The sequence below is a fragment of the Osmerus mordax genome, chromosome 12, assembly GCF_038355195.1.
Source record: "Osmerus mordax isolate fOsmMor3 chromosome 12, fOsmMor3.pri, whole genome shotgun sequence".
NCBI classification, from domain to species: Eukaryota; Metazoa; Chordata; class Actinopteri; order Osmeriformes; family Osmeridae; genus Osmerus; species Osmerus mordax.
The window spans coordinates 17,968,374-17,980,389 of record NC_090061.1 but is presented as its reverse complement, the minus strand read 5'-3'; the positions used below and the strand labels follow the sequence as shown (position 1 = coordinate 17,980,389).

Genomic DNA, 12,016 nt, shown 5'->3' with positions numbered 1-12,016 from the left:
TGTCAGTGGTCATAATGTCATGGCTGATCAGTGTACACGTACTAGGATTTTGTTCTTAGGAAGTGGACACTTAAAACAACAATGTACATAACTCATAATTATCATATACTCATTTGCATTTATATGTATTTTTCTTCAGTTTTCTACAGAAACAATGATATTGCAGAAGCTGGGGACATCTTCCCCCGCACTCCTGCAGAAGCTGAGGACATCTGCCCCCCCACTCCTGCAGAAGCTGGGGACATCTGCCCCCCCACTCCTGCAGAAGCTGGGGACATCTGCCCCCCCACTCCTGCAGAAGCTGAGGACATCTGCCCCTCCCACTCACATATTTCAAATATATTGGTCTCACTCACTTCAGTATAATATCATATTTACAGTTTGTACAGTGACCACGTTCATTGCATGAGACATGTATAAATGCTAGTCACTGCATAGTGTAATTGTTTAAGATTTGTCAAATCTGTCTATTTATGACACAACAGCTGATTGCGAAGCTTGCTGCTGATTAGGTGGACTAATTCCACTAGACACACCATTGTAATACAGGAAGTACTGTTGTTGTAATGGATGCATTTGGCTTTATACTTCCTCTTTAGGGGCCCACTGTTCCGGCTCATTCTAAAGATGCAATCCAGGGAAGGAAGAGAAGCCGGCCTATAAAAAGTGGTTCAACCATCCCCCCCAAAAAGAAAGGTTGACCATGCACCATGCTTTTCAATAAGCAGACATGTTCTTGGTTATACTGATGTCTGTCTCCCAGAGATACCAGAAGGCATTATTTGAAGTAGATTTGTACTCTTATTGGAACCTAATAAGACACCACCTCCCACAGTGGACAGACTGACATTGTTTAGATTTCAGAGTTAGTGTTAGACAAGAGGCCATGTTTAGGGATAGGGAGTAATTAAAGACACGTTACTCTATAATCATCACCAAAATGTACATTATTCACCCTATTGTGTCATAATACTAAATAGAACACCACCAAAGATAAGTCTTTATTTTATTTTGTTAACCTTTTTTTGCAGTTTGCCGTGTACATGCAAATAATAAGGTGTTTCTCTTCCAAGAAGTAGTAGGCAAGAGGAAAAATTAGGTAAAATTTTTGGGGATTTCTTAAATACTTAAAACATAAATGGATGTTCATACATTTACCAGTGTCACGGCCACAGCCGTGCCCCCCTGTTTTTGGTTTTGCCCTGTCCTAGTGTTTCCCTGTCATTGTCTTCACCTGTGTCTCGTTCTCGTTAGCGTCATTGTGTCCACCTGTGTGTCGTTTGGTTCTGTGTATTTAGGTTTCTGTTTTGTGTCCAGTCTTTGTCTTGTCATTACCTTACCTGTCTATGTGAGTACCCTATCCGTGTCCCTGGCTTTTTTCAGAAAAAAACCCTTTGTTTTCAGTATGGCTGTGTACTCCCTTGCATTCGGGTCCTACCCCTCCTCACACCCTGACAGAATGACAAGACCACAAATGGACCCAGCAGAGAGTTCCCTGAACCCTTTCCTAGGGACCCGACTTGCCCGTGGTGGACCCCGAAGCCTGCAGCGGAGGGCCCACCCCAAGTCCTGGTTCCTACCCCGGCTCCAGCCCCAGCCTGAACCCCGACTCCAGCCTCGGTCCTGCCCTGGGCCCCTGCCTCGATCCTGCCCTGTGCCCCTGCCTCATCCTGAGGTTGTGCCGCCCTGCGCCCGGACGAACAAGGTTGTGCCGCCCAGCACCCAGAGCACCGAGGCTGTGCCTGCCGGGGAGTCTCGGCCGCCTGCCGCCGGTACCCGGCCTCGTTCCTGCCCTGTGCCCCAGCCTCGTTCCTGCCCTGTGCCCCAGCCTCGTTCCTGCCCTGTGCCCCAGCCTCGTTCCTGCCCTGTGCCCCAGCCTCGTTCCTGCCCTGTGCCCCAGCCTCGTTCCTGCCCTGTGCCCCAGCCTCGTTCCTGCCCTGTGCCCCAGCCTCGTTCCTGCCCTGTGCCCCAGCCTCGTTCCTGCCCTGTGCCCCGGCCGCCTCGTTCCTGCCCTGTGCCCCGGCCGCCTCGTTCCTGCCCTGTGCCCCGGCCGCCTCGTTCCTGCCCTGTGCCCCGGCCACCTCCTCCGCCCGAGGACTCCTGGCCGCCGCCTCCTCCGCCCGAGGACTCCTGGCCGCCGCCTCCTCCGCCCGAGGACTCCTGGCCGCAGCCTGCCACCGTGTCCGCGCTCCCGGGCGCCCCCTCGTCCGCGCTCCCGGGCGCCCCCTCGTCCGCGCCCCCGGGCGCCCCCTCGTCCGCGCCCCCTCGTCCGGGCGCCCCCTCGTCCGAGCCATACCGAAACCCTTTGTTTTCGGTATGGCTGTGTACTCCCTTGCATTTGGGTCCTACCCCTCTCACACCCTGACAACCAGATCAAAACCTTTCTTCCATGTGATTTGTTTGTTTAATGCTTAGGACAGGGAAGAAGTCCTCGTGCGGTGGCAACCTTGTTATGGTTGGTAAGTAATTCCTGTAAAGTAATTAAACTGTCTAAATAGCTGTGTGTTTATCTGTATACTGTGTTTTATCTGTACAGTGTGCCGGCATATCTGAGTAGGGGGCATTAACCCCCTGAAGTAATTCAGTTATTCAAATGTTTTACAGTGGCGAACAATGGGATGACACCTGGGAGCCTTCAGCCAATTTTCCAAAAGTGATTAATAAAGATAAAATTTGCTTATTTAATGTGCGTGCGTGGTTTGGTTTTGTGATGACAGTATTTCAGTAATTAGACAATCATGTTCATTAAAAGTATGTAAACAATGAAGTACAGCTGTAACCATTAAACAGTGTTTATAATTGATAGAACATGTATTTACATTAATGGAAGATGAAACATTTAGGAAGAAACAAAGGCAGTGATCAGCACATAAGGGTGGCCGGGGCCCAGTCCAAGTTCTCACCAATGATGGACAGGAGAGTGATATGTTCTGAATGTTTTTAGTCCAGACTATCCTTTTGCCTGACATGCAATTGTTACAATGTGTCGCTGTCAATGCTGTCGTTTTGAAGGTTATGGGTCTGTCTGATATGACGAGGATCTCTTACCACACAGTCCATTCGTAACATAGTGGACGTCTTTCTGTGTCCCCAACCCAGTCTCCCATACTTCTGCGTATCTGTGACACGGGTTTACACATCTATTTTGCGTGCCATATATACGCCAAATATATAGGCTGTAGCCTATATACAGGCCTGGTTCTTGCCAGCTCTGGAAGGGCAGACTGGCAGATATCTTGAATTATACAGATTTCTTTCGAAAAATTCGTATTTAACTCTGTATAACTCCAGACAACTATCTCAATAATGACCACACACGTTAATATCGATTAGTGACCTTCGTAAAATCCGAGTCGGGATGATGACGTAAAATGATGAGCGTTGATGAAGTTCTGCGTGTGATATAGCTCCTCACAGTCTATTCGTAACATAGTGTACGTCTTTCTGTGTCCCTCGATTTCGTATACTATGTTACGAAAGATCGAACCACAAGGTGGCGCTTCACCCGAAATGTCACCTAATATTTGTGTAGCTTATCGCTACGCCTATTCGTAACATAGTGTACGTCTTTCTGTGTCCCTCGATTTCGTACACAATGTTACGAAAAACCGAACCACAAGGTGGCGCTTCACCCGAAATGTCACCTAATATTTGTGTAGTTTATCGCTACGCAACGGAACCCTGATTTAGCTGAAAGCTAATGATAGCTAACTGTCGTTCTTTAAAACAAACGAGATTCCAAACAATCGTAAAACGAAGTAATCGGATAGTTTCTAATAACATGTCTTTAATTATGCGAAATTACACATGATGACAAACTAAATTGGCTAAATATAGCTACCAACTAATCTTGCCATACACCATGATATAAGTAGGCCTAACCTACACAGAAGGTGTGTTCGACTTCATGCAGCGCCGGCGGCGCGGACCAGCCGATGGCATTCACTGCTTCAAGTTAGCCATGCCGGCTGTCGGTGCCGCCGGCCCTGCATGAAGTCGAATATACCTAAAGTCTCATGGGTAGGCTAATCCCTCGATGCATCATCTCATTTAGAATACTACTCCATTGCCAACTAGGGCATTTAATGCTAATATTGATTACCTCCTCAACACCTCCATTATGTTATAATCTATTCATACATACTTTGTGTGTGATAAATTGTTAAGATATTCTGTTTTCAAACCCTAAACATGTAAACTTTGAAACATGTAGTTGAACTACAAATATGGCGTCGTTCAAAATCTCGATTTAGTGTTTAATGGAATACGTTTGTAGTTCTTTTAGTAATTTGTGTTTTACATCAATATCATCTCCAATTTTATATCAGATTGATCTGAAATGTAAAGTCTACATATATTATAGATCAATAAGCATTATATATAATCAGCTCTACAAAGGTAAACTTTGGCATGTCTTTTTTTCATACTTTTTATATTATATTCAAGTGTTGAATGTTTTTGTCACACTCTGCATGGAATGTCTCAATGGAGCAACATGCAAATTTTCAGCCCGGTAGCAGCATACATTTGAGTACAAGACACATTTTAGATTTGGAAAATGAACATTTCAAGGTGGCGCTGTTGAGCCTCTATCTGGCTTAGAGGTAAGGCCATATGAAAAAAGGTATTTACTAGTCCAAAATATTCATCAGGGCAAGCCACGAACATGTACCACCAAGGACAACTAACCCCTAACCCTAGCACGGTCTGTTTAGACCATGTCTTATGCAGAGCAACTAATCATCTTTAAAGTTTGGGGATAAACAAATGCACAAGTGGGTCTGTACCCTGATATTGTTTGTGCTAAACCAGGACTATGTGCCACCGAAACATAATTTGACTTTGACCACTGATGGTAGTCTATTTAGATTATGAATGGTCTTGGAATCTATACTTGGAAAGATACCTCACTGCAATGGCAGATTTCGATTTTAAAAATACTTTTTTTGGACCAATTTTTGGAAAGGTCTTAGCTTGCAGGTTCATTTATGTAAGTTTGACACATTCCTGTAAACCCTTATCTGATATATTGACCTTTGAACCCTGGGCCCCCTATATTTAGTAACCCTAATTAGGGTAATTAGGGTTAGGGTTCCTTTCATGGCACATAGTCCTGGCTTGGTACAGTGAATAACTAGGGTTATATAAACTGTGTCTTTCAGTTTCATAACCCTAGCCCCTACAGGGGATCAACAGCGCCACCTAGAAAAGGTCATTTCCTAAAATTCTATTCAATTTGTTTTTTTAGCTGAGGCTAGGATCAGCCTGGGATTTTGTATTTCGACCAATATTGACCCTCTTCACATCATACTGGAACCATGTTTGAAGATTATGATGTAAAATAATGTTAAGTAAAGGTTACATATAAAGACATTTAAATGTTGACTTTTCGAGTACTGATACATTTTGTCTTTCATAAAAGACCAATGTATATTTGTCATATTAAGTGATTTAAATGTAACTGAGGACAAAGATCTTCTCATAAAATACGTTTTTAAATTGAAAGTAAAAACATTTCCCAGGATCCCGCCAATATGTTTTAACGCTAATATGCGCCATATTTGTAGTCCATGTAAGTTCACTATGGTTATCATTTTAGTTAAGTGTAGGGCACATTATATAAAGACCTATTCAATTACTTTAAAAACTTGTGTACGTCTTACCACGTGTTCAACACTCTAAAAATGAGAATATATAATTTATAATTCATATAGCCTACCTTCATGCCATCACCTTTATAAAGGCATGGATTATTCTGAATGTGACGTCATCGCACCGCACTCCCAGTACAGATTATTCATATTCAGCCACAAGGAATCCATCATTTAACATTGTATGCAATGTGGTGTTAATAGGGTAACAAATTTACATCCGCTTGTAATGGCCTAACTTTTAATCTAAGTCTTCTCTTCATAGGTAGTCTACTCTTATCTCCACCAAGCAAAGGATCAGACGGTTGCTTGTAGGCTTACATAAGTGAGTCCAACCATGCAAGTCAATGTTTGTAAAAATAATACCAAAGTTTATTGGACAATAAAACACAAAACCCATGGGACACAAGAAAGTGCAATATTAGAACACTTTGAATACAAATAGTAGATAATAGACTTGGAAGTACAACGAGGCTGGGAACGTAGCTACCAGGGCAAACCAGGGTATGTCACCGCAAGTTATTGGGAAACTGGACCACAGGTGTGGATCTTGTGCAGGTAGGATGGACTGGATCACTGGAGCCTGGAGATGCACACATACACAGACAAACAGAAAGACAGAAACAGAAAGACAGGCAGAGCCTGTGGAGGGCGTTATACAGGTAGACAGAAAGAAGTGTTAGTATGTAAACAAAATACGAGCCAAAATATGTATTGTACAAAGTGTTCATTAACTACTACTGAGTCTTACTGCCTGAAATAAGGGGAATAGAAACATGCAAATATATTGTAATGCCTTTTTTGGGTAGCAGATGTTATTAGATATCAGTGGTAGGCAACATGATCTGATGTAGAGCATGTTGTTAATAAAACAGGTACATAGACCTGAAGCAAGAAAAGTAAAATGTATTGATTTCCAGTCAAGAAATTGTTCTAGAAAAGCATTTATTTGTCTCACAATACCCAAATTCAAATGCATAACATTGATATTCTGTCGATGCCTAGGTGTTGACATCGTCGTCATCATCTGAGCTGGTGTCAGAGCTTAAACAGTCCTGGCCCTCTTCCAGGAGTTCTTCCAGGTCCAGGTCGGGTTCTGTAAGATCCAGGTGGAGGTGTTGGAGATACATCTGTCTCACTACAGCCTGGTGAGACTTCAACTCTGTAAGTTTCCTCTGGTGCAAACTTTGGAGTCCCTTCCTCCCTTTTGGTGACAGGTTCCAACAGTCACCTAAATAAATAAATAAATAAGCTTATTTAAACATTTGCGTCCTCAACGGAAAACACCAGAGTAACCTAATTGAAACTGCTACTAAATCGCAACAATATAAAATGAGTTAATGTGTACATGCACACTTTTTCGTTACCAGAGATTGACTGCTCCAAGACCTCAGCACGTCTCTTCAGGTATTCCCAGTGCTGCTTCATCTCTTTGACGAGGACCACTTCTTCCTCCTCCAGCCTCCGGATACCCATGACCTTCTCAAAGACCTTTTTTGTGAGAATGTCAGTATCTGAAGCAAAAAGTTGTTTAACAAAAATATGTACAAAAGACAGTTAAGTGGTTAAGAACACAAAATAATAGGAATACATTAATACAATGATAACATTTTGTAAAACTAGATTTAGATATAGATATTTAGATAATATTTACTAGATATTTGATTTCATAAGTATTAAGTGTTATTTCCTAATTGCTTTTGCCTCTAAAGTATCGAAAGTGGCTATTACTACCCACAAACCTTTTTCGCCAATTTCTATTCATTTTATCTAAAAGAAGTTAGGAAATAACTTACTGCTCAGGTGGAGTCAGGTGACTGAGCGGTTAGGGAATCGGCTAGTAATCTGAAGGTTGCCAGTTTGATTCCCTGCCGTGCCAAAGGACGTTGTGTCCTTGGGCAAGGCACTTCACCCTACTTGCCTTGGGGGAATGTCCCTGTACTTACTGTAAGTCGCTCTGGATAAGAGCGTCTGCTAAATGACTAAATGTTATGTAAATGCCCTCAGGAAAATAAACAAAAAAAATGTTACAGTGTTTAACGGTCAGCACAGTTCATCGCAAAAACATCATGAAATATATTACAATTTCAAGGAAACTTTAATTCAAGTAACCATAAGAAGCATGAGCGAAAAGTGCTGGACAACACAAAAAGCACTACTTTGATTTGCTCACTTTTATGACAATTATAGGCTACATACCAGATGTTGGAACGTGCCAGGGGAATATGTATTCCGGCTGGAAGATTAACTCCACTGACTCCACTCTTTCGGATGGCTGGACAAGTGTATTATGTTCCAGGACCAGGGCAGCCAGCTTCCCTTTCTCCTCTCTTATTTTGGCTCTCATCCTGTGGCGACCCTTGTTTGTGTCTGTAAAACATTAACATAGACATGTGTCCTAGATTGACATTATGGCCATGGCTGGTTTCTTGAACCGATCTCTAACAAACCATTCTGCCTGTACAGCCGATGTGTTCTCTGCCTGATGCTGGCAGACATTTCCTCCATCTTCTTCTGCAACTCCACAGGTGCATCACTGTCCTCCACTGGTGCTGGTTAAGTAGTAAAATTATATAATGTTCATTTTGTGTACGGACATCCCACTCTCAGCCCACTCCTGAACATCGGTCACCCACTGCAGGATTGTGGAGTTGTCGACTGACAGCTCTGTCTTTAAGGCCTCATAGCTGTCTTTTTGTTGTTGCAGACTTTGCTTGGTCTAAATAAGGAAAGAAAAATACAAATGCTTATGCACTTTATGACGTACGGCTAAAACAAAGGCTGAATGAGATGGTTGATCTACATGATATATATATATGCTTTATTGCATTGAGAACATTCCAGGGTACCTTCAGGAATCGTCTGCTGAGGTAGGAGCTCATGTGCTGGACCTTGGCTTGGTTCCATCCCATGCACAAGAGTGTGATCATGTCAGTGCGTGCTGCAAAGGAACATTGGTCAGTGCAAGGGCATGCTCTAGAATGCATGTTGATGTGAAAGAAGTCAATATGCTTACCAGCTTTTGACATATATTTTGTGGAAATGGCTATCCTGGAGAGGAAGGCGTTGGCCTGCTCCACTTCTTCTCCCAGGGTGCAGGCAGCATTCTCCTGGAACCCCCCACCCCATTTGATCTATTGGGCCAGAAGACATGCCATATAATATCCAGTACATGTACTGATTATGTTAACTGGAACCATAACAAAGGTAAGGAAGTAAAGGTTTGGTTCAGTACCTCACACTTCATTCCATGGGCCTTTGCATGGAGGACAGAAAGAAAGGGCTTCATGCCTAGAAGATGTTGTAGTTCTGGGCATACTCTGCAGACCTTCTGCAAGTAGGGCCAGTACTTGCACATAAGATCAGTGCAGAAGAAAGTTGCAGTGTTGCCCAATTCCTACTGCAAGTAGAGGGCATATGCATATATTTCCCCCCTAAACATATTAAGGCCTCTAAGGATTGTGCCATGCCTGCAGACAGCAAGCTCAATGCCCTCTTCATCAAGCTTGCTGCTAGATTTTCAGGAGATCTCTTTAGCAGCAGCAAATTCAGCCCCACCACAGACACCCTTTCCGGGAACCTTCGGATAAACACACACAAAATCCCTGAAAATGTTCAATGAAGGTCTACACAATATTTAAAATTCAAACTTGTAATCAAATAATAACTACGTCACAAACAGAAATTACTTACATGCTTGGTGGCCTTGTGGACATGGTCTACAAACTCTGACACCTTGCTGTCCTCGCAAAGGAAAACACCTTCCAAGTGGCCATGACTGTCCTGACTACACAAAGGAGTTACATCTGTTAACAGATGGTACTCTACAACACAATGTTTATTACATTGTATTATTTCTATTAACGTGGAAGATTACTGTCCGGATACTTTAGGAGTTACCAGTAAATAGTTTGCATTACATACCTCCCTGCCTTCTTGAAACGATAATGCTTGCGATTGCCATCCACTGCTACCGCAAGCATTTCGGGAGTACATGGAGGGCAGACAAACGGCTGCTCCTGGCACATCTTGTCAACCTCATATCTGCAGATGGCCCATTCCATGAAGCTTTGGTGGAAAGTGTCTCCAGATATTTTACCACTCTGTTTCAATAAAAATAAAAAATATCAGTGAATAGTCTGATACTATGTAGGTTATTTCTTATCTTATTTGTCCAAACATATACAATGTGTATAGTTTACCGGGCAGTGATGAATATATCCACTATTAGTGCCACACACGGTACTCACTCTTCCAAAGCGGCAGTTTTTTTTGTCTAGCATTGTGATAAATGCCAGACGGGACAGTCCAGGTGCTGAAATTTTTAACTCCAGGTATGACTGGAAAACGTCAACATGAAACAAGCTATTGAAGTTGACCGTCCCTGGCCAGTACCCACTTTGCACAACGTCTTCCAGCGCAGGTGTCCAATGAGAGGCACAACATTCACAATGTGCTTCAGGGAGGACAAGATCATAGCGACCTAAAGTGGTAATAATGTCAGTTCGTTTTCCAAAAATAGCCTGATGTAAACTAAGTCTCTACAGACTGTAGCTTGCTTTGCTACAGTAGCATGCTAGCTAGCAAGCATTTTATTTTTAAGATGTTAAATACCCATGCCATTTGTCTTTAAGTGTTTCACATGATAATTGGTTTGTATAGTAGTTAACATCAGTAACAAAATTTGTATTGTTCTTCTGCTAAGCTTAGGATAAGTGGAAATCATGATCCTGGCTGACTTCAGTCAAAGCTGAGATCTATACTGACGTGAGGTGAACATAATATTATTATTGAGCAATGTGAACTTTCTTGTTCAGGGTCTGACTCTGAGGCTCAGTCAGGGTTATAGGGAGAGAACAGCCAGGCAAAATGAAACGTTCCAAAAATATAGTTTGTTCCTTCTGAAGAAACAAAGAAATTACATTTTAATTATACCTCCATTTACTGTTCTAAAGATATTATATCTAAATGCACACTCAGGTATAAGAGTTTACAATCAAATTTGTGTTAAGAAACATTTATTTGGTACAAATGTGCCATATGTATTTAAATAAAACAATAATACAAAATGTGGGGGTTTAAAGTTATGGGTCGACAGGGGAGTCCAGGGAGTCAGGTGGCTGAGCGGTTATAGAATCGGGCTAGTAATCAGAAGGTCACTGGTTCGATTCCCGGCCGTGCAAAATGACGTGTCCTTGGGCAAGGCACTTCACCCTACTTGCCTCAGGGGAATGTCCCTGTACTTACTGTAACTCGCTCTGGATAAGAGTGTCTGCTAAATGACTAAATGTAAATGTCGAACTTCACCTTTAGAAAATCACACTTTCCAATGCCCTATTACAGAATATATATATTGTTTATGTTTGTTATTACTCTAGGAATCTATAAATAATGGTAACATTACTGAATAAAGGGTTCTAAATGTATGAGTAAGCCTACAAATAATACATCTGTCATTTCAAGTTTGCAGTTAGAATGTTTCTCGTGTGTATGACTTGTAGACTTTACGGAATCCATTGAAAAAACTGTAGACTTATCAGAATCAGAATCAGAAATGGATTTATTCGCCATGAAAGTTTGCACAGACAAGGAATTTGCTTTGGCAGGAAGGTGCATACAATAAACATATACCTAAAATTTAAATATGTGGACTAACTATACTAAGGGTACATAGACTAGCAGTACTAAGTGGAATAAATATAAGTTGCCGTAAATTACAATATAAAAATACAAATATTACAAAAAATACAAATGTACAAGATACCATGTTGTGGTGCAGTGCAAAAGCAGAGTGTTTTAAGCAATAAGTCATTTGAGTCAGTGTGGTCCCTTGGCCTTGTTGAAGAGGCCAACAGCAGAGGGGAAGAAACTGTTTTTGTGGCGTGAGGTATTGGTCCTGATAGACCGCAGCCTTCTGCCGGAGGGGAGTGACTGAAACAGGGAGTGTCCAGGGTGGGAGGAGTCGGCCACAATCTTCCTCGCTCGCCTCAGGGTCCTCGAGGTGTGCAGGTCCTCGAGGGTAGGCAGATTGCAGCCAATCACCTTCTCAGCAGTACGGATGATACGCTGCAGTCTGCTCTTGTCCTTGGCAGTGGCAGCAGCGTACCAGACGGTGATGGAGGAGGTGAGGATGGACTCAATGATGGCTGAGTAGAAGTGCACCATCATTGTCTTTGGCAGGTTGAACTTCTTCAGCTGCCGAAGGAAGTACATCCTCTGTTGTGCTTTCTTGATGAGGGAGCTGATGTTCAGTTCCCACTTGAGGTCCTGGGAGAGGATAGTGCCCAGGAAGCGGAAGGACTCCACAGTGTTGACTGGGGAGTCACACAGGGTGATGGGGGTGAGTGGGGCTGTGTTCCTCCTGA

The 12,016-nt window shown here is 42.7% G+C and overlaps 1 protein-coding gene across 1 annotated transcript; it reads right to left on the bottom strand.

Annotated features, from left to right (window-relative positions):
• Window positions 1-6,052: 6,052 nt before the first annotated feature.
• LOC136953772 (uncharacterized) lies at window positions 6,053-10,130 on the bottom strand. The gene is made up of 11 exons (XM_067247176.1): window positions 10,051-10,130; window positions 9,576-9,754; window positions 9,345-9,438; window positions 8,887-9,231; window positions 8,668-8,785; window positions 8,501-8,592; window positions 8,256-8,370; window positions 8,102-8,203; window positions 7,851-8,021; window positions 7,019-7,165; window positions 6,053-6,882 (listed from the first exon to the last, which is right to left on the bottom strand). The coding sequence occupies exons 4-11, from the start codon at window positions 9,007-9,009 to the stop codon at window positions 6,653-6,655; spliced, it is 1,098 nt and encodes a 365-aa protein (XP_067103277.1). The 5' UTR covers window positions 9,010-9,231; window positions 9,345-9,438; window positions 9,576-9,754; window positions 10,051-10,130; the 3' UTR covers window positions 6,053-6,652.
• Window positions 10,131-12,016: the final 1,886 nt, after the last annotated feature.

Bases quoted from the DNA above. Each gene is read 5' to 3' on its own strand.
- LOC136953772 (XM_067247176.1), bottom strand. From the start codon at position 9,009: ATGTGCAAGTACTGGCCCTACTTGCAGAAGGTCTGCAGAGTATGCCCA. The intron at 8,204-8,255 runs GTGGGATGTCCG...CTACTTAACCAG, and splicing joins TGTTCAGGAGTGGGCTGAGA to CACCAGTGGAGGACAGTGAT. The intron at 6,883-7,018 runs GTAACGAAAAAG...TTATTTATTTAG, and splicing joins CTTGGAGCAGTCAATCTCTG to GTGACTGTTGGAACCTGTCA.